General features: G+C 32.0%; 4 protein-coding genes and 1 non-coding gene across 9 annotated transcripts; 4 read left to right on the forward strand and 1 right to left on the reverse strand.

Moving 5' to 3' along the window:
- The first annotated feature begins 2,197 nt into the window (after positions 1-2,197).
- SUVR2 (SET-domain containing protein lysine methyltransferase family protein) lies at positions 2,198-10,963 on the forward strand. 5 transcript variants are annotated; one of them, XR_016523061.1, is made up of 10 exons: positions 2,229-2,471; positions 3,239-3,473; positions 3,563-4,133; positions 4,798-5,246; positions 5,678-6,008; positions 6,144-6,406; positions 7,254-7,320; positions 7,433-7,483; positions 7,963-8,059; positions 10,565-10,963. XR_016523061.1 is itself a non-coding variant. In XM_068636975.2 (9 exons), exons 2-9 carry the CDS (start codon positions 3,291-3,293, stop codon positions 10,594-10,596), a joined length of 2,475 nt encoding a protein of 824 aa, XP_068493076.2. In that variant the 5' UTR covers positions 2,198-2,471; positions 3,239-3,290; the 3' UTR covers positions 10,597-10,963. The 5 variants fall into 5 exon arrangements, 3 of the variants coding, with proteins under 3 accessions (XP_068493076.2, XP_068493077.2, XP_090160611.1); XR_011084115.2 differs by adding an exon at positions 7,634-7,758 and having other exon boundaries at positions 2,244-2,471; positions 4,798-6,008; XM_068636975.2 differs by having other exon boundaries at positions 2,198-2,471; positions 4,798-6,008.
- A 450-nt stretch (positions 10,964-11,413) lies between these two features.
- On the reverse strand, positions 11,414-12,997 carry LOC137829945 (Glutathione S-transferase family protein). Its single transcript, XM_068636977.1, has 3 exons — positions 12,219-12,997; positions 11,890-12,139; positions 11,414-11,792 (listed from the first exon to the last, which is right to left on the reverse strand). Exons 1-3 carry the CDS (start codon positions 12,995-12,997, stop codon positions 11,610-11,612), a joined length of 1,212 nt encoding a protein of 403 aa, XP_068493078.1. The 3' UTR covers positions 11,414-11,609.
- Positions 12,998-13,058: 61 nt separating this feature from the next.
- Positions 13,059-14,959, forward strand: LOC137829946 (large ribosomal subunit protein uL14x/uL14z/uL14y). Its single transcript, XM_068636978.2, has 3 exons — positions 13,059-14,011; positions 14,449-14,490; positions 14,692-14,959. Exons 1-3 carry the CDS (start codon positions 13,714-13,716, stop codon positions 14,772-14,774), a joined length of 423 nt encoding a protein of 140 aa, XP_068493079.1. The 5' UTR covers positions 13,059-13,713; the 3' UTR covers positions 14,775-14,959.
- Positions 14,084-14,230, forward strand: LOC137830810 (small nucleolar RNA snoR137). The gene has a single exon (XR_011084282.1). It is a non-coding gene; the product is annotated as a small nucleolar RNA snoR137 (small nucleolar RNA).
- Positions 14,960-19,326: 4,367 nt separating the features above from the next.
- On the forward strand, positions 19,327-20,174 carry LOC150025979 (uncharacterized). Its single transcript, XM_090304275.1, has one exon. It carries the CDS (start codon positions 19,596-19,598, stop codon positions 19,884-19,886), a length of 291 nt encoding a protein of 96 aa, XP_090160401.1. The 5' UTR covers positions 19,327-19,595; the 3' UTR covers positions 19,887-20,174.
- The last annotated feature ends 4,551 nt before the right edge of the window (positions 20,175-24,725 follow it).

Consider the following 24,725-nt stretch of genomic DNA (forward strand, 5'->3'; position numbering starts at 1 on the left):
AATTTTTTTAAAATAAAATAAAATTAAGATCACATTGCAATAATGGATGAGAAATAAGATTTTTTTTAGAATAAAATTTTATTTTTTATTTATGCAGGCCAGTGGACCAACCCGCCCCGTCTCGCTGTTGGCCCGCATGGGTTGCGGGTTATGTGGGACAAGCCTAAACAAGTCATCAGGCTAGATTAGTGAGTCTGTCCCATGTTTTTTTGTAGTGAGCTGCGAACCAGCCCACATAACCTGTCCCGTATTCTCATCCTACTTTGAGTGACTGATATTATTTACTATATTTCTTATTGATATCATATGGTTTATAGTTTAATTTGCCTTCAGTGCCAATTACTTTTATATGAAGTAAGATGATTTTGATAAATTAACACCTTTTTATTTTATAATTTTTGTTTCCTCTTTTATTGTTCGAGATGTTCTCTCTTTCTTTTGTCTATGGGTATGTTTGCAAAACTATCCAAACACTTAAATTAATATTAAAGCTACTTTAAATTCAAAAAATAAATAAATATGTAATAAAAAATAAATTACAAGTCACACTAATATATAGTTAGCGTTAATATAATGATTATATATAAAGAAACTCCAAACTAGATAATTAACATAATTAAAAGTTTATAATTGTTCTGACCTTAAGTTTATTGAGATGACATCATTAGGGTTACCATATCTGAGGTATTGTTGCTTTGAAGCTAGGAACTCCCTCACGGTTTTAGTCATTAAAAGGCGTCTTAGAGGGTTAAGGGAGAAAAGTGTATTTAAATTGTTTTTGACATCAACTCCTAAGCGATGTGTGACTATTGAACGTACCACAACAAACCCCCCAATCGATGGCTAAGCGAACAAGAGTTTGTCTTTGAAACCACTTTTCCATTCTCACCAGCGGCCATGTTAATGTTTTGACCCTAAGTCTGTTGAGATAACATTACTAGAGTTCATCATCGCATCCGAGGTATTGTTCGCTCTGGAGCTTAGAGTTTCATCATGATTTTGTCATTAGAAAACGCATCACAGGGTTAAGGGAGAAATATGTATTTAAATTGTCTTTGACCTCGTTTCCTAAGTGATGTGAGACAATTGAGCTTACTGAAACAAGCCCCCGAGTAATGTTCTAACCTCAAGTTTGTTGAGATAACATCAGTAGGGTCAATCATCACATTTGAGTTATTGTCCGCTTTGAAGCTCAAAGTTCCATCACAATTTTGTCCTTAAAAGGTGTTTCTGAGGGTCAAGAGAGAAAGATGTATTTACATTGTCCTTGACCTCGATTCCTAAGCGATGTAAGACAATTGAGCCCTCCTCAGTCGAGGGCTAACATTCATTTTTTAAACCACTTTTCCATCCCCATAAAAGACACCCCAATGTTCCAAACTCAAGTTCGTTCATAAGAATGGTCAATCATCGCATTCGAGATGTTGTCTTTTTTCCTTAAAATACACATAAAAAAGTGTGTATATAAATTATCATTGATCTCGACTTCTAAATAATGTGAGAACCGGTAAAATAATGAATTATATTTTTTATTTGTAAAATATTTTTAATATATTAAGTATCGCATAATGTGTTATTATGTACTTAAAAAGGAATACTAAAAGCTGAAATATTGGATGAATAATATAAAACTTATTTTATTACTCAAGAAATATATAAATATGTTTACAATATCACATTTTTGTATTTTTTCATTGGTCATACATTTAAACCGGTTAAACTAACTTTCATCATTCAGAACACGAATAATAGGTGATTACAAACTTTATTGAAAAAGACTCTTCAGTGTGCGAATTTAAAAAAAATCAAAGAAAAGTTAAAAAATCACCGCTATTAAATTGTTTAAAACCTTTTTATATTTACATGACTATATTATATATTAACTAATACACATATAAAAATATATAATATTAATCAACCGTACATCGCACCCATTTAAAATATAGTTTTAAATTTTGTTTATTAATGCAAACTTTACTTTCTTAAATTACATACATTAAAACTATAAAATCATCTGATGTTAAAAAGAATGAAGTTGATACAAATTAAAAAAATTAAATGAAGAACTTACTTTAATAATTTTAAAAAAATTAAACGATGCAACTGAATTTTGTAAACAAGAGATTTATTTTTTTTGAAAAAATTAACCTTAGATATTTTACCCAATATTTGAAAAGATTCCTGTGACCAAAATACTGAGAAATACTGAGAAATAATAAAAGAGAAAAGAATGGTGAAACTTAGTAGAGTTAACTGAGGAGCCCTATTTGTTCTCTTCCTTCTTCCTCACCAAAATCAAAATATTATGATCAGCATTTGTGAATGCATATATAACCTTTCACCTTCCTTTTTCAATTTTCTTTTCTCTAATCTTTAATCAACCTTTTCTGATTCCCTCACTTTTTACTTCAGACCCATTCTCTCACTCAAATTCGTCACTGGAGGAGGTTTCGATTATCTTTTCTCTCTCAGTTGAGTTATTCTTGAAATTTCCTCTTCACCATTTTTCTCCCTTTTGTTTTTTCGGTGAAAAGAATGTTGTTTGTGTTTCGAAACGGTTTTGTGTCGCTTTCATGTTTTGATTGTTGGAGTGAGCTCTTAAGTTTCGGCTTGTAAGATTATCAACGTCTGCTGTGTGCGAATACTCTGTTGCATGTTCTTTTGGAGGTTTTAGTTAGGGTTTTATTGTGACCGCATGTGTAATGTACATGGTGTTTTTTCAAAATTTAACTCAGGTTTTCAGTGGGTTTCTGTGTTCCTTCACTCATCTTATTGCACTTAAACTTGTGTTCGCTGTCCTTTTTCCTCCCCTCATTTTGCCTGAGGAGCACGCATTATGTTCATTCTCTCTCTCTCTCTTTGAATTTCAAGAATAGAGTTGAAAGATTACGGAGATGGGGAAGTTGAAAAGTTCACTTGACTCATTGATTCCTTAGGTATTTTATTGTAAGCACAGGAACCTAGAAATGTTCATATTCTAATGCATACTGTAGTCTTTCTTATTGGTATGGAAAGTTGTATTTCTATATCAGGATTGACAGTTTTCTTATCATTTAGTTTCCTTTCGTAATTGTTGTCTGGATTTTTACTAATGTACCTAATTCTTTTAATTATTGAAAAGCTGAATAGCTAATATTTCAGTGTTCTCCGAGCCTCTTCTTTCGAAGTCACTGCCAAAAGAATGTTTTGATCAAATAGCTTAATTTCTCATAAATTATGTTTGTATTTCCCTGTTCAGAAATCTTTGAAATTGGGAATCTGTGGGAAAAGTAATTGCTAGCTGATTATAAATGGCACCCAATAAAAGAGTGGTAGCGGCCTATCGTGCAATGGGAAGTCTTGGAATTGATGAATCGAAAGTGAAATCAGCGTTAAAGAAACTCCTGAAAGTGTTTGATAAAAACTGGGAACTTATCGAGGCAGAGAACTATAGAGTTCTAGCAGATGCTATATTTGAGGAGGACGATAATACGGTGTGTTTCCCATTTTATGTGTTGTCTCTTTACACATGTGCATGCATGTTCTGTTTCTTCTGCATGCTTACTTCCAGTGTTGGATCCAGGTGCCCAAACTGAAAAAGAAAATCCAGTCTGACGATGTACACAGCACTTGTCATTCTTTGCCTTCCTTTTCAAACAACCAGGAAGATGAGACAGAGAGTGAAGAGGCTCAAATGCATAATGAAAGAGCACAACCTTTAAAAAGGCTGCGATTAAGAGACCAAGAGAGTCAGCCTTTGCATCCTCTGACTAACAGTGCCACCAGCCCTCCTTCAAAAAGGCCTAAATTAGAAGATAATGCATTACACCAGGGTTCTTTTGGGAAGAAACCTCAAAACAAACCAGAGTCATCTGATGGGAACCCAAGGATTGAAGCACCGTCACTTCGACTACCAGATGACATTGTTGACAAGGGAAAGCAGCCTGCATCAACCCAAGTTTTGCAAAGAGGAAGAAAACTTACATCTGGAAGATCGTCCCCATCCACACCATCTAAAGAACCAACAGTTGAATCGGGGAAGTTTCTGTTGCCAAACAACATGATGCCTCGTACTCAGGCACTTATCATACCCAAGGATGAGCCTATTGATGAAGTGCCTGATTATGAAATGCCCATTGCAGTGATTCCTCCTGGTATTGGATGGATTATTCCCCTCATTGATGTTTTATTCTTTTGTGTATAGTGGCATGGCACATTTTTGGAACTGCTATGTTTGGATTATAGTTTGCAAAACGTGGCTTTACTCGTCTGACACAATTTTTTTTCCTCATTTCCATAGCCCAAAAACATTTTCAAACACAATCTAACCATGGTTTGCCAAACATGTTAGTTGTGGTTGAAACTGTGTCTGCACTCACCAAATCTCAAGGTTTGGGGTTTGCAAACTACAACCAAGCATGGTGCAGTATTAGTATTGTGTATTAGAGGAAAATTGTTTTCTTACTTAAGTACTGGAAAAATCTTTAATGCTACCATACCATCCATCACAAGAATATAGAAGACAATTTGCAAATTTGTTTTGGTGTTTGCATAATTGCAATTTGCATTACATTTGTTTTCAGTTCAACTGATAGAAGTCAGCCATTGGCCACTCTATATGCTCTAACTGGCATAAACAATATCAAGTATTTTCTGTTTGATGTGCTTCTAGATCCTATTTTTCTGTACACATACATAACCAGGGTTATTTCTGCCTCAAATATTTTTTTAATAATTATGTTGTCATTTCTTAATTATTATGTTGCCAATTAACATTCATTATGTAAGAGGTTGTTTAATTGTTTTTCTTCCTCTCAGAACCATCAAGCATAAGGGACTCGTCATTGAAGAATGGTGTAGCTGGAAAGCATGTTAGCCATGTTACTGTTACATCATCAGAATGCAGAGATGGAGTCAGAGATGAAGATGCTAGTCCTACCTCAAATGAAGAAGCCACTTGTAATGTAGAGATAGCCTCATCAACTCTTGGAGAGGTAAAACTATCTTTGAGCTGCAGCTCAGCACTTTGGGGATCAAAATTTCACATGCCTAGACGAGATGAAATTATAGAAATGATGGAGGAGAAATGCCTGTTTTCATATAAAATCGCTGACCCAAATTTCTCTGTTATGAAACTGTTGAGGGATCTATGCGATTGCATGTTGGAATTCGGAAACAACTCTAATAATGATCCAGAAGAAAGTTCTATACTAAGATCTAATGTTGATGTGTCGAAGGAATCACAGGAACCTGGCACACTGGATGTGGTTAGAAACAAAGATTTGGATATGCTTTCTGATGTTTCAAATGGACCCATCAATGTTAGTCCTTCTGCTGCAGTGGCTTCTCCCCAAAGTTTCCTTCTTCTTGCTGACCTGAATGGTGTGAATGATGCTGTCTTGGATTCCAAGATGGACCAAACAACAAATGATTTTTCACAATGTAATGTCAGGAAGGAGCTGGAATGTCCTATCTCTCCCAATTCACATAGTTTAGTGATTGTTCCACAGGATCAGCTAACAGCTGATGATATAAGGTCTTTTTATGATATTAGTGACCTTACAAAAGGAGAAGAAAATGTTGAAATTCCTTGGGTGAATGAATATACTAATGATTTCCCACCATCTTTTAACTACATACCCCAAAACCTTGTGTTCCAAGATGCTTATGTTAACATTTCTCTATCACGTGTTGGCAGTGAGGACTGTTGTTCAACTTGTGCGGGAAATTGTGTCTTGTCCATACCCTGTGCTTGTGCAAATAAAACTGGTGGTGAATTTGCATATGGTTCTCGAGGCCTACTGAAGGAACAATTCTTGAACAGTTGCATTGCCATTAGTCGCAATCCTCAAAAACATTTCTTTTATTGCAAAAATTGTCCACTTGATAGAATTAAGAATGATGGTGGTTTAGAACCTTGTAAAGGACACTTAAAAAGGAAGTTTATTAAAGAATGCTGGAGCAAATGTGGCTGTGGGAAACATTGTGGAAATCGGGTTATCCAGCGAGGAATGACTTGCAAATTGCAGGTGAGTGTTTAAGTAATCCTTTCACTTGTAAACAAATGGTTTTTTCTTGCATGTCGATGGACAATTTATTTTCTTAATTTATATCTTTTTTGGGTGTTGTGAAACTGTTTTGTCTAATAAATCTATGGAGCATAGGTGTTTTTCACTTCAGAAGGTAAAGGATGGGGTCTTCGTACCTTAGAGGACCTGCCTAAAGGTGCATTTGTATGTGAGTTTGTTGGAGAAATTTTATCCATTAAAGAGTTGTACGAGAGGAACATGAAATGCACTGGAGAAGGGAAACATACATACCCAGTACTACTGGATGCAAATTGGGATTCAGGACATGTGAATAACAAAGAAGCTCTATGCTTGGATGCAGCTTCCTTTGGCAATATTGCTAGGTTCATCAATCACAGGTATTGAAACCCTACTGCTCTAACTTTGGTCACCATGTGTTAAGCAGATAAACTTTCCTCTTTATAACATGTCTATGAAAATGTCAGTTTTTTCTCAGTAAAATTTCTTATTACTATATTTCTATTGACATTACTTGATCGTGCTGTTTATTAATAATAAATAATTAATGCTGAGAAAAACTAAAGACAAATATTCATTTATATAGTTGTTCGATTTATTATTTGTATAGGCAAATATATTTACATTCATTTTTGAAATCTGATTCTTCATTAAAGGAATATGCAACCTAATCATAATAAGACAATTGTTGTTGGTGGTTGGCTTTCAACTTTGCATTCTCAGAAGCAAATAAAACCATTATCAGGAAAATGTTATCAAATATGGTTATTATTTACGGTTTATATAACAAGACAAATAACTAGAGTTTCATTTTGATGCATGTAGTTCACTTTGGGGTATATGTCATCAAATTTAACTATTTATGGTTTATATGAACAAGATAAGTAACGTGAATTTCACTTTAATACATGTAGGTCACATTGTTTGTAACGCATGCCCTTCTAATTATCCATGGGGAAAACATTTTTTCAAATAATTGTTATGAATAAGAAATATTTCTGTGTAGATAAAATGTGCAAATAGAAAAGCTCAAACATAATTAGGTTAGAGTGGTCAAATAATTTAATCCAAGTACTGAATATGAAGATAGTTTGATACTTGTCATTATGTTCTTTGTAGTTTCAACTTTCATTAAAGAGTGTCTAAGCACACATTTGACACATTATTTGGAAATTGAAAATTTAGAAAATTTAGAAAAATTATAGTAATCATATTTCATTTTTTCAGATGTTTTGATGCAAACTTGGTTGAGATCCCAGTTGAAGTTGAGGATCCTGGCCATTATTACTATCATGTGAGAAGTTATTAAATCTCTCAGTTCCATCTGTAGTTTTTAGTAGCTTTTTTTGTGGTATGGTGGACTACTGAATATCTTTCTTACCGATGTTTTTGTGTTAAAATGGCAGTTTGCTTTTTTCACTTCTAGAAAAATATCAGCACATGAGGAGCTAACATGGGTGAGTAAGTTTGTTAATGTAATATAAATATCTTCAATTCTTTGTGATGCATATTAATTGCCCTTTTTTGACTAGGAAGCATGATAACAATGACTATCAAAGTCGAGATAGATAATTTTTTATATATTCATGGTAGACATTTTTTGGTAGTTTTGTAGGTACTGGCTTAACCAATGCCATGCAATATAATGTTTGGTAAATGGTTATGTAAATATCTTTAACTTTGTTGGGCTTGTTAGTGTCTCAGTTCAAGCGAATTAGCATCAGCCATCAAGGTTTGGATAATTTGATTTATTCATTGCAGAAATTATTTGGTACTTGTTTATGGCTATTGAATTAATTGGGTAGTTGGCAGGCAGACCATTGAGAATGGTTATACTGATCTGTGTTTTCTCATTTTCTAGAGTTCACTATATGCAAAATCATTTAATTAATCTTGGAATCAATTTTTCTCTGTAAAAGCTAATGTGTTTCTGCAGGATTATGGCATTGACTTTGATGATCATGATCATCCTCTCAAGCTGTTCCAGTGCAGTTGTGGCAGTAAATTCTGCAGGCATATGAAGAGGTCAAACAGTAAGTGTATTCTGCAGCTATTGTGTCACTCATCTGCAAATTTCTTTACACTTTCCAACACCAAAAATGTGTCTTTTATCTTTTATTTATGCTCCCTAATTTGTTGCAGTATTTTTTTTGTACAGTCTATTTCATGTTTCAGCGCCATAAGCCAGCCTATAATGATAATTATAAAATATGGAGCTCCTTTCTGTTTTGGTCTGGGGTTTTGTTGGATAGTTGCTATTCTTCTTTCAGTACATCTGTATCTGATCTTGGTCATTTAATATGGAACCATATTACTGTTACTACAACTACCACCACAACCATCCCTCCTTTTTACTCACCTTCCCTCAGTCACCCTATACACAAACCAAAAATCAACATTTTTTTATGGTACTAACCCCTTAGATTGGCTATTCCAGGCTGATCATTTTTTCCAATTTTATAATATTCTCAGGGACTTTGGTTTAAATTTGGTTGCTTTCTATATGAGGTGATTCCCTCTATTGGTTAAAGTGGATGTATCAAAATCACCAACTCAGTGACCGAGTCTCATTTGGTCGAGCCTTTAAACTTTGTTTTGGCCCTTCTACATATGTCAACCATCTGGCTGAGTTATTTAAACTTCGTCAAACGGCATAGTCATTGGCTACCCCAACTGTCCCAACACCTATTACCCCCACCACATCCTCCTCTTTCCACCCCATCGCAACTAATTGCATCCCTTCCTAATCCAATAAAAAAACTTACCTCAACCCAACTCCAAGAGCGTGGAGATGCTGGATTGTGCTACAACTATGATGACAATTTTCTCCAGGTCACAATTGCACAACCATTCATTTTCTCCTTTTGTTGAGTGAAGACACCTCATCATAATACCCTACAGAAACTTCCCCAAACACTTTCCCTAACTTAGAGACAAATGACCTTACTCACATTCACCTCTCTTTCCAAGCTCTACCAGGCACTCCTTCCGCCCATACTTTTAAATTTGAAGGCCACATTGCTCATCTTCTAGTTCCTATCTTATTAGACACAAACAATTTACATAACATATTGCAACCTTGTCTAGCCCTTCACCTCCAACTTTGCACCATTCCTATCACACCTTTCTTAGTCACAGTTGGAAATGGAGATCGAAACCAATGTTCTTTCCTTTGTCCTAATGTTTTGGTTTCTATACAAAAACATGATTTCTCCATTCTACCCCTCAACTTTCTTTCAAATATTTCCCCAATTACCCTCCACAACCATGCTTCCCCCACCTATATTTCCCACCTTTACACACCAATGTCGTAGTTTCTATGCATCTTCTTACGTTTCAACAAAACCTCTCTCCTACCCATCCTCAAAACCCTACCCACCAATTGGATATTTACACACAACTAAAAACATACCACAGTTTTTGCCCTTCCTCATGGATTACCACCTCACCGACCTCATAATCATATTCCCCTTCTTCCCTAAGCTATCCTAGTCAACATCGAACCCTACTGCTACCCACATGCTCATAACACAAACTATGACCTCCCTTATTTGGGAAATGGCAGAAGAAAGCATCATCCGCCCCAACAATAGTCCTTTCTCATCTCCTGTCATCTTAATAAAAAAATGGCACTTGGCATTTTTGTGTGGACTTCAGGGCACTAAACACAATCACAATAAAGGATCAATTTCCTATTCTCACAATTAATGAATTATTGGATGAATTAACGGTTGCCGAAGTGTTTAAGCTAGATCTCCGATCAGGGTACCACTAGATAAGAGTAGACCCCAGGGATTGCCACAAAACAACCTTTAGAATATTTGATAGGCATTATGAGTTTCTAGTTATGCCCTTCTTATTTACATTATGCACCCTCCACCTTTCAAGCAGTCATGAATGACCCTTTAAGACCACATGTACGCCACTTTGTCCTAGTTTTTTTTTTTTTACATTCTCATCTGCAACTAGTCTATGCCGAACACATCCAGCACCTAACTCATTCTCCAATTGCTAGAGACTTAAGGTATCTAAATGTGTTTTTTCAACCACCAGGTTTCTTATTTGGTCCATCTTATTCAAGAAGGCACGACCACCCCAAACCCAGACAAAATACATGCCATTATGCTTTGGCCCAGGCCCACATCCCTCACCAGTCTACTTGCATTTTTGGGTATCATGGGATTCTACACAAAATTCATTCGCTGATTTACTAAAATTACCAAAGTTCATACCTTTTTACAATTAAAGAAAAATTTCTTTTGTAGCAACTTTATGCTGGGTTATATTGCTGCTGATTTCAAAACAACATTTTAAACAACAGTTTGATTCGAGCATTATGCAAAACTCGTTTCTGAGGGGCCATAACGATGAATTATTTTGGATGCATGTTAATGGTAGAAAACTATGTAGCGAGAATGGGGGGCTTTTTTGTGGCTACGCATTTTGTTTATTCAAATATTTGAGGTATTTGGTATGAGCTTTAGTTGCTATTGTAACTTGTAATGTCGGTAATGAATTCCTTTCTTTTTTGTATGTAGGATCTAACATATCTGCGTCAATTTCCGAATGACAAGTCCTTTCTCCGTAGAGCCAATTTTGATGTCTCACCGCCCTTCGACGAGTTGTGGTGCCTTTTTTTGGTTAGTGGATGGAGACCTTTTGTACAGATCTTTGAAAACTATTATGGGCATTCATGGCCTACGAAAGTAAAGGGTTGTCGTTCATTTTGGGACTTATTTTGATAAACTTATTACGAGGTGTTCAAACTTCGAAAAGACAAAAATCGCTGTTAGCGAAAACAAAAAGGTTAGGCAGTAGTGAAGGTGAATATGTAGTTTATAGCTGTAGCGCATAGAGGGCTTGTTAATATTAACGTAGTATGTGTTGGAATTCCGTGTTATGAAATATTTATTAGAATTATATGCCTTTTGTTTGAAGTTATTATTCTTACTATTTTGTTAAAAACACTTTATTTATCTGATATCTTTACACTATCATTTTTATCTCTTTTTAGTATAGAAGGTCATACAAATGTACTGCACGCCTATTACGTTGTATCGGTGAGCAAAATATTGTTAGTGTACTTGAAAGACGGGTTGGTTTTTTTATCTAAATTAATTAACCGGGATTTTAATTTCAATTTAAATAATTATATGCAGTGTAATTTCTGTATATAGTTTTTGTAATGGTAGTGTTGCTAACAGTTGACGATCTTTGATAAGGTAAACTGTTTGGGCGTTTTAATTAAATTTATTAGTTGTTTTAATACTACTGGTTAATCTTTTTGACGACGTAATTGATATGCGATGTATATGGGTTATTCTTGTTGTATTCTCCCGCAGTAGAAGATAGCAGAGGTTTTGACCGGGGACTTAGAGAATCATGGATGACACTGTAAGCTGAATGGATTTATATAGCATTAGAAACTAATTTGGAGCTGCATAGCAAGTGCAATATAACATTCTAGTAGAAGTGCTATACTGTTGCATTAATCGAAAGAAACATTTCTGTTGTTTAACTAATAGAAATGATGGGTGATTTTGGTTTTGCTCTGGGTGGTGGTGATTGGGGTTTCACTGATGTCTATTTTACAAATACCGGTGTTGCTGATGACAGTGATTCCCTTCCGTGAGGCCTGCAAAGGATTTGGTGCTCGGAAGTAGAAGGCATGACCGGTCTAATGCTCCCTGGGTTCAGAGGAAAAAGGACTTTGTAGTAACCATCCATAATTTCTGTAAAATTGCAAGTAGCTGCCACCTTCGGAATCTGTCAATGGTTATTCAGCACGAGATTACAATCAACATTACCCAACCGAAAGACAATCGAAAATCCTTAAAATGAACACGTTATTGCATGCATGTACCTGATAAATGTCACGCATGTAGGCATGTAGATTGGTATACTCACAGAGCTTCTTCTTGGTGCATTTAAACAAAACATTATACGCAAGATCAAACCGAATGAGAGTAGTAAACAGACATATATCCACAAGGGTCAATTGATCTCCACACAAGTAACGGGAATTAGCCAAGTGACCCTCCAACTCGTCCAGTGTACAAAACAACTCATTCACCGATCTATCATACGCTTCTTGGCTCTGCGCAAATCCACACCTGCAAATCCAAAAATTCTAGATTCAACACACCAGTAAAAATTGTGATCTCAACTCTCAATTCTGAAATCCCCACTCACCTATAAACCCCGTTATTCACATTGGGATATATGATTCGATACCATTCCTCAATCTGTTCCTTCAATTGAGGGGGCGAGAGATCCATTTCTGGGTTCCCTGCCACGCTATTCAACCCGGAATTTAACAACTGAATAATATCGTAGCTCTCGTTGCAGACAACGTCCTTCGAACCCTTATCCCACAACATCGGCACTGTCGATCTCCCATCATACCCACCTCTCCGAAGCCCATAAACTTCCTTCAATGTTTTGCACCCGTTCGCCTTATCCAAACTCGGCCCAATCGAACCCGAATCAGCCCCACCCACCCGTTTGAACTCCCACGACCCGTCCATCCCCGGCGACGCAACCGACACGGCCACGGCCTCTTCCAACCCCTTCAGCGCCCGCACTATGAGAGTCCGGTGGGCCCACGGGCACGCCAGGCCCACGTACAGGTGGAGGCTGCCCGGAGAAACAGGGCCCAGGAATCGGAATTTGGAAGCGGGCCTCGAATACCCGCCGGAGGAGTCGGAGGGAGCGAGCTGGGACATCATGAGCCCCCACGTGGAGTTCCAGGCGGTGCGCACGGTGGCCACGAGGATCCCCGGCGGAAGAGACTGGCCCCAAAGCAATTTTGTTACCGAATTGAGCAACGATGAAGATGTGAACTTTGAATTGGTGTTGTCGTTGTTAAATGACATCCTTAGGCTTCCACGGATATCGTGGCGGGAAGGTCCGCGCGGAAGATTCACCAGGAGAAGGGAAGAAGCAGAACAACAACTAGTGCACGACGACATCGTTTTCGAACAAGGTCCTTACGAATGCAGATGTTTTTAATATTTTTTTTTTCATTTTTTTCTCAGAATAAATTCCAGCTCTTCAATGTGTTCTCGAAGTTGATTTTTATAAATGTTAAAATTTTGACATTTTAAAATTTAGTTTTACCACCCTCAACTTTTTTAAAGGGAATGATTTTTGTAGTTCATATTTTCACTAAAATGAGAACACACCTTTTAGTATTTTTTTTTTTGCTAAAATATGTTTCTTTCTAAAATGATATTTAAAAAAAAATAATGGGATTGTCGCATTTGATAATCTTGTTTTTTTTATTTAAAAAATCTTTATAGTTCCTATATTTTACAGATTTGCCTTTTTTTTCTTCTATAAGTTTATTTTAACTGTTTTAGTCTCCAAAATATTGTTTTGTACTTTTGCATACAGCAACAGCTGTTAAAATTGTTTTAAATATTGTTCTAATAATTTTAAAAAATATATCATTATTAAAATAAATTTTGAAATTTAGATTCTAAGATATTTTTTTTTAAATATTTAAGAAAACCACAATATAAAGGAGAAAAATAGAGTAAAAAACAACTGCGAAAAGAAAACCGTGTTCGGAGTGTTTTTTTGAGCCCAACATGACAAAGCCCAGCCCATTCAAAACCTAAAACCCTATTCGTGTCACACATATATATAGAGGGATACATAGGTTTGAGAAGCCATTGAGAGAGAGATGTCGAAGAGAGGGCGCGGAGGATCAGCGGGGAACAAGTTCCGCATGTCACTGGGTCTCCCAGTGGCGGCGACGGTGAACTGCGCTGACAACACGGGAGCGAAGAACCTGTACATCATCTCCGTGAAAGGGATCAAGGGTCGTTTGAATCGTCTTCCTTCGGCATGTGTTGGCGATATGGTCATGGCCACCGTGAAGAAGGGGAAGCCCGATCTCAGGAAGAAGGTGCTGCCAGCTGTCATCGTTCGCCAGCGCAAGCCTTGGCGCCGAAAGGACGGCGTTTTCATGTACTTTGAAGGTACATTTATTTCTACCACTCTCCCTATTGATCTTTATTTCCTCTGTTTTTTATAATTCTGTTTTGTTATGTGTTGCTTCTGCATTTATATTACGTTGAGTGCCCCTTTATTCGATTGGGCTTTCTCACTGCGAAGCATATAGTTGTGAAATTGCCAGTTTTAAACAACATGACGTGTTCTTTTTCTTTGCATAGTGTTACCTGTCTGCTGGTAAATCCCTTCATTTAACCCTAAATTTGTACTTTTTTTTATGATGGGTAGTTAGTTCCTAGATACAGTGAATATTTGGATGTACCTCTTGTTGTGGAGTTCCCATTGCAATGACTTATTGGTTTAGGGTTTATGGGAAAGTTATTTCTCATGTTTTTTTTTCTTACACTTTTTGCTTTAACTGGGTAATCTGTGCTTATTTATTCTTCATTTTATGTTTCTGCAGATAATGCTGGTGTTATTGTCAATCCTAAGGGGGAAATGAAAGGTATATTTTCTTCTTTTTCTGTTATGTTTGTATGATAACAAAATGCACTGCATGTTTAGGCTGTTATGAGCATGCTTCCACTTATATGATTTGGTTCAAAAGGAGATAAAGCCACATGTGATATTTGCCTTCATTTTTTTCTTTAGACCTTAGTTGTTGCTTGTACTTTTAGTAATTTTGTTTTCACTTTTGAAATTTTAGGTTCCGCTATCACTGGTCCAATAGGAAAGGAATGTGCTGATCTTTGGCCAAGGATTGCTAGTGCCGCAAATGCTATCGTTTAAGTTGGAATTCCTATTAAGTCAACTTTTTTTCCTCATTGTAGAACTTAAATTTGCCTCAGATTTTGTTTTAGCTTCAAATTGGATTCCAAGTGATACAGTGTTTTTTTATCCTTTCGTAACTTATCAGCAAGAAACCTTTTGAATAGACGAGATTAATTGGTAGTTGAGAATTTTGTTATTGTTTATTGACCCACTTTTAATGTGTTTTATCTGTTGCTTGCGTGACCTGTTGTTTGTGCTTCAATTTGTCATTGTTTTGATTTAGTTTTTGTTACAGAAAGAAAAATTATTGAAATTAATTCAAAATTTGGTACGATGCCAGACACACATTGAGAAATTTGTTGTGTCAATTTCTAATTTCACGTACAGTTCATGTTTGGGTATGAATTGTTAGTTCTTAATTGAATAATGTAGTTGTTTAGTATAGAAGAAGGGTGGAAGTGGTAGTTGAGGCTAATTGAGATAGGATAATATGTGTGATTAGACAAATATTCTTATAATTTATGATATAGGATTAAATAGGTTGCATAGATGGATTATGATTGGCGATGTGAAAGTTGTTTGTAGTAAAAATTTTGTTTATTAGTTTAGGTCTGTATGTGGTTTGATATAAAATTCATTAAAATATCCTAAACTGGAACTCGTCCTTATACTATACATATTTCTTTTTAGTATGTATAAATCTTTTTAAATGTCTAAGAGTTTTCACATTCAGCAATAGATAGCTTAAACCTATCTGAAGAATAAGTCCTCATTTACTTTAATGCTATTTAGATTTGTAAGGGTAGTGATTTTGTGGGAATTAGGTAGGTCAAATACCTATCTATATTTATATATTTTTGTATTATGTCCTCTATTTTAATTAATATTTTTGAAATATTTTATTTTATCTCTTGGTTCCTTAATTTAATTTTAATCGTAATAACTAACATGTTTTCTATTTCGTAATAAGGTGTAATTAATAGAATTAAACTAATGTTCATCATTTAAAAATGTGATGTTGTCTGGTTTATCGGGTGAGACTTGAGTAGTGTTTAGAAATCTCAAACTTATTTTGGTCTGTTTTTTTTTAAAGTGGCATTCTCTAATATTCATTCATCAATATTAATATTGAAAGATGGCATTAATAATTTCATTTATTTTAAATTTAAACAAAATGAGAAATTTTTTAAAATCCCTTTTATCATTCAAAATATTATTTTAAAAGAAAGCAAGAAGGGATTTAATTATTTCATGTAAACTTGATGAAATATGAATTATTGCGTTCCAAGGGGAGGATTTGGGTAATCAATGGACTATTCGAAAGATGGCAGAAGCAGCAAATGAATGTGTATAATCAATGACTCTTAGTTATAATTTTCTCTTTCATCCTCTTTTCTTATTTTCCCTTACTCTTATGCATTCTATTATGACATTTAAATTCATCAGTATCTTTCAAATAGTTTTTAACCTTGCATATCTTAAATAAATTACTTTAAACTATAAAATATACACAATTAATGTAAAAAATAACAAAAAGAATAATTTTGAATAACATTTAAAACATAAATGAAGAAATTGGCAGGATTTGCTTAAAACATACAAGAACCAAAACTCTTTATTTTGAAAACAATCCTATTGAACTTTATTGTTCATTGGTATTTTAGTCTATGAAACGTGCATGATAAATATCTATTTTATATAACTAAAATGTATTATAAATAAATACTTTTAAATATATGAATTATTATATTAGTTAAAAGTTATAATAAATAAACATTTAAAATTTTTGAATTATATTTTGATGCATGGTAAAACATTTATATTATGACATAAATTTATGTTTGACTATTTATATATATATATATATAGTATATAGTGTTGTATTAAATCTTTATGTTGATATAATAAAAAATATATTTAATCGGATTTGATTAAATAGATTGGTTTTGGAATTTTCTTTTAGTAAAAGTTGTATTTTTTTAATAATATTTGTTTAAAAATAAACTATATTATTTAACATTAAAATATTAATATTTATTTAATAAAATAAAAGGAAAAATTGAATAATATATTATTATTATTTTATTGACATTAATATCATTTAATAATCTAAATCACAAGTCGAGTTAAATCTCATATTCAAACTGGAAAGACTGAATTAAGTTGGATTTGATTTATGAAAAAAAGAACTCAATCCAATTTATTTAGGTTAGATTGAATTATTGAATTATCCGACTCCAATTTCACACAACCAGAAGTTTGGAAGAGTATAGTTTAATATTTTTTTTACTATTCTCTTTTCATACATTAATTATTTTACTACCATTTAAAAAAAAATAATAATTACAAACGAATTTAATATTATTAACTATTTTTTTAATAAATATGAATTAAGTATTGGTATCTTATAGACTGTATAAATATATAATTTGACAGTTTTTTATATTTCTCTTTCTTCTTTCTTTTATTTTAAAAAATAGTTGAATCTATCATTTTCTTTTCCATCTGTGCCAAGTTTAGTTTGCTGCTACTTTTGGGCCTTTTTCCCTTCTTGAAATAAAAAATGTGATTTCTTCCGTTTTTTTCATTGTACTCTATACTTTAAAAAATATTTAAAATATTCTTTAATATTCTTTATTAAAAATTAATTTTAATTTTAGATTGTAAAATCTACTTTTTTTTTTTGGATTATTTCAAATTATAAAATCTGAAATATAAATTTTATATTTTAAATTTAATATCTGAAATATAAAATTTATATTTTAAATTATACAACATTGAAATACAAAAATTTGTAGTTTAAATTCTACAATCCAATTTGCATTTTAAATTGTAGAATCTGAAATACATTAGATTCTAAAATTGAAAGTGAATATTTTTAGTATTTTTAAAAAATTCAAAGTGGATATTTTTAGTATTTTTAAAAGTATGGGTGCATGAAAAAATTATGGAGGTGCATGAAGAAATCGCCTCAAAACCAAGAAAGAAAAACTATATCCTTTCATTTGTTGGCTCCTTTAATAGAGTATTTGGTAAGTCACTTCACAACCTCACGGAATTTGTGGCCTCCATTAAACTACTATCTCATCCAAATCTCTAAACTCCAATATAAAATACGAGAACAAAAAAAAAATACTATTTTTCCTTTTCTCATACAGAACAATAGACCCTGTTTATCTCATTTTTTTTCATAAAAATATAGGAATCTACTTAACACAAATGTGTATACCTATAACTATAACAAAGTATAGGAGTGAAGTGTACAGATTCGGTAGAGTTGAATTAGACTTAATTTTAATTTGTAAGGTAACTATTTCCATATTTGTTAAAGAATTTCCTAGAATTGTGTTAACTTTTGTGAAACTGTGACATGTGAAAACTTTCATTGGTTCTGCTTCGGTAGCTTCATCACACATACTTCAAGCATTCATTTTTCTTTAGCATCAATTAGGCCATTTTACACCCTTACCATATTAGCTGGCAAGAAGATGGATTTGATTGAATGCATGTTAAGTTTTAAGTATTATCTCTTATTCATTTGAAGTACCTATTGTTAAGATTTGTTTGAGCATATAATGTGATAGATTTTTCCTTCAATTCCATTTCACATCAGCATGTTGGTGAGTTTTACTTCAACAAGAGGCAAGGTAAAACAAACCCTTTAGTTAGTATTTTGTAGCACTGTTCATCAATCTCAATCTGATTGCATTGCTTAACTAAGATTCTAACAAACTCCTTCCATTTTGTACCTATCACTAAGTTATATCTGCCATAACTACTTTTGATTCTGAAAGTCTACATCACTGATATAGTAACTTGAACGATCTCTGCCACAACAAATGAAAGAACTTTGGAGTAAATGGTGATATGTTATAGTTTATGAATATAGGAAGGAAATTTGACAACCAGAAAGAACTTTGGAGTAACCTTATCACATGTATGCTTGTGGCTAACATTAACATGGTCTGAATACAAACTGTATGTGGAACTTTGACGAATTATCCACATGAATGTTATTATTCTCTGCTTTCAAACTTTCACTTTTGATAAAGGTTTGAATTCTAAAAGCTAAAGTAGGATTTAATTTCTGAATAAAAAATGGATGAGGATATGAACGTAGGAATATCTTTTCTATGCTTTATTTTGGCAAGACACACGTAAATTACAGTCAAGTTTTCCTTGTTATACCTTTTGATGCGTGTAAGCATGTCAGCATGATATGATCTGTCCCTCAAATGTGAGTTGGAATTCATTCGGGACTATTTTATTTGCGGTGTGGACGTGTGGTGATGCATGCTTTTTGAAGAAAGAAGAAAAAGGGTTGCCAAATTCTGATCTGGTTACGTAGGAATTGCGTGTAGCTTTTTGGTGTCTGAGGAGTGAGAACCGACCTGATTCTAGTACACCATCGTAGAACCATCCTAGGAAACTTTGCCAAAATCTTAGAGTAAAACACAAGATAATCACAATGATGCATCTGAACAACTCATCACAAGATTGTTCTTTAAAAGGTGATTTGGAGCCTTGAACACACCCCATTGATGTTACATCACTAATAGGGACACCCTTTAATCCATTCACCATGCTGGGACCACTATGACTGTGGAAAAGTAGAAAAAGTAAAGTTTGATGACTGTTCATGATAATGTTTTCCATCCACCACACATCACAAAGTGGCACTTCCTGATTGCCTTATGAACACTTAAAAGCCTCATCTGTCATGCTTCCTCCTCCCACTCTACCACCCTTCCACTCTTCCACTCTTCCATTCCATTTCAATTTGCAAATACAAGAACTTCTCCCTTCACACACCACACATCTAACAAGAGCTTGGTGAGAATGAAGGTCTCAAGAGTGTATAGCTTTCAAAGGGATCAGTTCATGAAGTTTCATTGGAAAACAAGAGTGACCTCTTCAGTTACACTTGGTAGTGTCCAAAGAAGAGCACCACTTGGGTGTTTCCCTCCATCATGCATTTTCAGGCAAGTATTTTACAAGTTGAAGAATCGGTTGAAGCAAGCTTTGGTTTGGAAAAGGACCAGTCCACAGTATAGCTATGATTTTCGCAGCTATTCTCTCAACTTTGATGATGGCCTTTCAAATGAACATATGCCACCTCGTTTTTGTTGATCATGATTTTTAACTTTCTCTTCTCTGAGTAATGAATAAATTGATCTGTAAAAGTTTGTTGTTATTCTATATATATAGATAAAATACTCCTCAAATTGCATATTTGTAAATTGACTCTTCAGATACTTGTGATCCAAATCCAAGCATTATTTTTCTTTAGCCATGGTTGAAACTTGTAATAGCTATTGTATCATCATGGAGCTTCTTCATCTTCATTCAGTCTCTGGCATTGTGAAGTTATGTAACTATTCTCAATAGATTATATAAATTGACATGCTTTTCTGGCTAGTATGCTTAAACAATTTCTAAAATTGATGCTTTTTGCAATGATTTGTTTGTTCTTGTGTGTGGTGGATTGAGGAGTGTTAGGAGACCACAATCTGTGCCACTGATGACGGCCATAAATTCTTATTAGATTGATTCAACGAACCACCGTTTTAATTTGTTATATACTTTATACTATTGTTATATTGGTTTTTAAATTTAATTTTTAAAATTCTAATTCATCACTTACATTAATTCAAATAAAAAAACAATTACGTGATTTAAATGACCAAATTAATAATCTAAAAATTAGAATGATAACAAACAATTAAATTCAAAGAATCAGAAAATGAAACAATTGAATTTTTTAAAAAATTATTTGATTTTTTTTAATTTTCAAATAATGGTATATATCTAAAGCATCAGAGAAACTTATTTTTCAGATGACTTTAGATAGAATAAATAATTTCAACAGTTAGGTGAAAACTAATTGAGAATATTTTAAACACATTATAATTTGTAACATATAGAAAGTTGACTTTTTGTTTCCTATTTTCAGATAATATAAACGATGAAATGTGTTTTGTTCAATCATTTTCTTAATTAAAATTAATGAAATGTTAGTATGTTTAATGTACGAATAAATTTAGAGTAATAACACACGAAAGAAAAAGAAAAAAATGATGAAAATTAAAGAAAAAAAAAGGAATATATTAGGTACCAACCAGCATAACGTTTTGGCATTTTTTTGTAATTGTGTGGACTAATTATTTAAAAAAGGACTAAAGAGGTTGAGTGTCATTAGTAAAACTTTGTGGTTACGCCATTAAAAGGGAGCATCACAGTAAGTACTTTATGTTTATACGGTTATAGTATATGCAATGACTATGATCAATAATTCTGAAGGATTTATCACAAAAGAAAATTTCTGAAACATTAATACATAAAATAATTAAATGTAAAATGATAATTAGGTGTAGCCTATTAAGGTGTGCAGGTCAATTGCTTCGAATTGTAATTAGAAACTAATTCAAACAATACTAAACTAAAAGATATTTTTATTAGGTTTGGTTTCAATTTAATATAAAATTTAAATCAAACTAAAAATTCAATTTGAATTAATTTTATGATTTTTTTTATCATAAAATTGTTAAATATTTTCATAAAAAGTTGTAAAATTATCAAATAAATAAATATTGTGTAATTAATCTTTTTAACAATTCTCATATCTCACTACAAGAAAATCATGAAATAGAAATCAATTTTTAAAGACAAAAAATAATTAGTTGCTATAGTAACTAAATCATAGACTCTGTCAGAAACTAAACAAATTTTAGTTTTTAAATTAGTTTTATTATTGTTAAATGGTTTTTAAATTAATGTCTAATTAGCAAAGGATTTTGCTACCAATTATTTAGATTCTAAATTTGGTAGAAAAACCTTGATGGCTAATTAAACACCAATTTAAAAACTAAATATTTTTAGTCTCTAAAATGATATATAATTTAATCACTATTTTATATATATATATAAATCACATAGTTTTACTGTTAGAAACTATATTAAATACAAATTTATTATCATATTTTGATAATTCTAAATATATTATAAGTATAACATAATAAAATCCTAAAACAAATTTCAATAGACACTATGTATATGTTTTAGTAGTGGCTAATTAACTCTAAATATATAATATTATATTTCAGCATAATAAGGGTTTAGTTTGATTCTTAATTTGAAATCCAAAACCTAAATCGAATTTATTGGTAGAGAATTTTTTTAAAAATGTTAAATTTTATTCGATTTTGACACTCTTAGTTCCCGCATGTAAACATAACTCAAGATTATGATTTATATGTGGAAAAAATTGATTTTCTTAAGATGTGGTTTGATTACCAAATTGTTGCTTTTATTTCACTCATTATTATATAAATTGTTAATATTATTTATCCTAATTATTTCTTATTTTCACATTTCTCGTATTAAATATAACCATGTCAAACAACGAAAACATTTTTAGATCAACACAAAACAATGAGAAAGCTAAAAGTTATAAAATACGAATCTCCAACTATTGTTATAATGAAAAACTACAAATTCTTCCATTCTTGTATATTCCAATATAACGTCAACATTATTTAAAAATAAAATTAAGATCATAATACTAAGTAATTCAAATATAAGCCATAACTCATTATATATTATCATCATTTTAAAAGTATAAAACAGGTATTTATATAATTAAGTAACAACATAATATAACAAAAAGATAATATAAAAATATGTAATATACGTGGGACGAGACATATATTTCATACTATAATGGCTGTTTATGGTAAAATTAGATAAAAAAAAGGTACCTTGAAGTTGAAAATTAATTGAAAAATAATTAAACTAAAGTCTTTCGGTAAAACTAATGGTCAACTAGTTAAAAGTTGTAAAATGGTGATAAAGGTCTAATTTATTATTAAATCAAATTTTAATATTAGGTAATTAGATATTTTATTATTTTTTATTTTTAATTCATTTTAATTTTTATGTAAATTAAATTTCAAGTAATGTTTGTGTACAAATTATTCTTCGTTAAAATTTAAAAGTAATAATTTTTTTAATAAAAATGTTTCATTAAAATAAAAAATAAAAAATTGAATAATTAACACAAAAAAACAAAAGTGATACAAACCAATAATTCAAAAAAATAGTAAAAAAATAATGCAAGAATAGTAGTCATAAAAAATCAAAGTTTTCTATTATTATTTTAAAGAGTAAAATTGATAAAATATATAAAGTTTATTTTGATAAATGATTTTGAATGTAATTTCAAGAGATTTTTTTTTTAAAGAACTATTTTCCAAACATAAATGAAATAGTTTTATCACAATTTCATCTCTTAATAAATGAATTGTTTTGTCAAAACACTATATCTATATCTATTTTTATTAAAATTTCTAGATAAATACAATCTTATTGAATATTTTTGTTGATACCACATTTTTTTTGTGATCTAATACTTTTCGTTAAACACTAAATAGCTGATTTGCATCAAAACCTATTTCTTGTATTTTAACTGATATTTATTTTAAAAAAATATTGATCCATAGTCTTGTTAGTTTATCTCGTACTATTGCTATTTACTTCAAATATATATATATATATATATATATATATATATATATACTTTTGAAATAATATATTAACGTAATATATAACATACAACGAAAAAAAGATATATATATTTTTTTCATTTTTCCATTGTATTTATTACGTTCATATATTAGCCATTTTAATAATTTGACCTATGCTCCAAAGTTTATAGACATGGTCCTATTGGCCTTTTTATCCTTTTCACATTATTGAGGCCACTTGTGCGACAAAAGAATCTTGCTAAATATTTAGGTTATTTTTTTATGAACTTATTTCTTAGGCAACTTGAAGCCGTGATTTGAAAACTGGTTAGGATCCAATGACAAAAAACTAAGGTCCCCACAAAAATTATATTTACAAGTTTTATGTTTGATATATTATGGTATGGCTTTTAGTGGTTCATTATTTATATCTAACTTTCATTTCCACCTGAAAATTGTTTCAATAATTTTAGTAAAGATCTGGTCTTTGTACTTTGGCTTGATGTTTTAAGTTTAAAAATGCAAACCCAAATCCAGAATTTTATTCTCCTAAATAGCAACCAAATATTCATTACCCGTTGGATCTTGCTTAAATTTGGTCAATAGGTGTGTGATTATTGGCTTTCAATGTTGATGGATAATTACATGTATGGAGTGTGAGATAAGAGCTATCATGTATGTACAAAGTAGCTTTGTATAAAACAAAATTATAAGAAAATATACTAAAAAAAATAAAAAAAATATAAGAGACTCAATATATTCCTAATCTCCTTTCCTAGTTCATTAATATATTTTTGTATTGTGAAAATCAAATTCATAAAATGACATCTTATGTTGAAAACAACATCTAACATTAAATAGGTTGAATTCCATCTTGTTTCTAACATTCAAGGAAATATAATTCTTATATTCAATGTTTTATTTTTCAATACACTCTTTGAATTTCATACATCTAGAAGGAGATATAATATATTTCACTATAACACGAATTTTTAAACACAAAGTTGTCAATCTCTTTTAGCCTACCACTCACAATTAAGTTTACAATATGTGCACAACAACCCATACAAATATAGTCATAATTCAAAAACAAAGTTATTCTAAGATAATAGTTTTTTCTTTAAGTGTTTCACTCTTGTTTCATTTGATGTAATATTATTTGTCGTTAAGGTCAAAACATGATTCAACCTCATTCATGCAAACATGACTCAACAAATTTTGTCATCATTTCTCCTATATGACTTATTAGTAATCATTAAAATGCAATAAAGAAAATTGTAGCTTGAGCAACGCACAACTATGTAAAATGATATTCTCATATGATGAGGGATGAAGATGAAACTTCTAGTTTTTCAACTATACATCATTTACATTTTTAATGCAAAATTGGACACTAAAACCAAAAATGTATTTCAGGTATAACTTAGATCCTAAAATCTTGAAAAAT

This window comes from Phaseolus vulgaris, chromosome 7, assembly GCF_051622355.1.
Source record: "Phaseolus vulgaris cultivar YP4 chromosome 7, ASM5162235v1, whole genome shotgun sequence".
Taxonomy (NCBI): domain Eukaryota; kingdom Viridiplantae; phylum Streptophyta; class Magnoliopsida; order Fabales; family Fabaceae; genus Phaseolus; species Phaseolus vulgaris.

Bases quoted from the DNA above. Each gene is read 5' to 3' on its own strand.
- SUVR2 (XM_068636975.2), top strand. From the start codon at position 3,291: ATGGCACCCAATAAAAGAGTGGTAGCGGCCTATCGTGCAATGGGAAGT. The intron at 4,134-4,797 runs GTATTGGATGGA...TCTTCCTCTCAG, and splicing joins CATTGCAGTGATTCCTCCTG to AACCATCAAGCATAAGGGAC. The intron at 7,484-7,962 runs GTGAGTAAGTTT...GTGTTTCTGCAG, and splicing joins CACATGAGGAGCTAACATGG to GATTATGGCATTGACTTTGA.
- LOC137829946 (XM_068636978.2), top strand. From the start codon at position 13,714: ATGTCGAAGAGAGGGCGCGGAGGATCAGCGGGGAACAAGTTCCGCATG. The intron at 14,012-14,448 runs GTACATTTATTT...ATGTTTCTGCAG, and splicing joins CGTTTTCATGTACTTTGAAG to ATAATGCTGGTGTTATTGTC. The intron at 14,491-14,691 runs GTATATTTTCTT...TTGAAATTTTAG, and splicing joins TCCTAAGGGGGAAATGAAAG to GTTCCGCTATCACTGGTCCA.
- LOC150025979 (XM_090304275.1), top strand. From the start codon at position 19,596: ATGAAGGTCTCAAGAGTGTATAGCTTTCAAAGGGATCAGTTCATGAAG.
- LOC137829945 (XM_068636977.1), bottom strand. From the start codon at position 12,997: ATGTCGTCGTGCACTAGTTGTTGTTCTGCTTCTTCCCTTCTCCTGGTG. The intron at 12,140-12,218 runs GTGAGTGGGGAT...TTGGATTTGCAG, and splicing joins GTGAATAACGGGGTTTATAG to GTGTGGATTTGCGCAGAGCC. The intron at 11,793-11,889 runs GTACATGCATGC...AACCATTGACAG, and splicing joins ACATGCGTGACATTTATCAG to ATTCCGAAGGTGGCAGCTAC.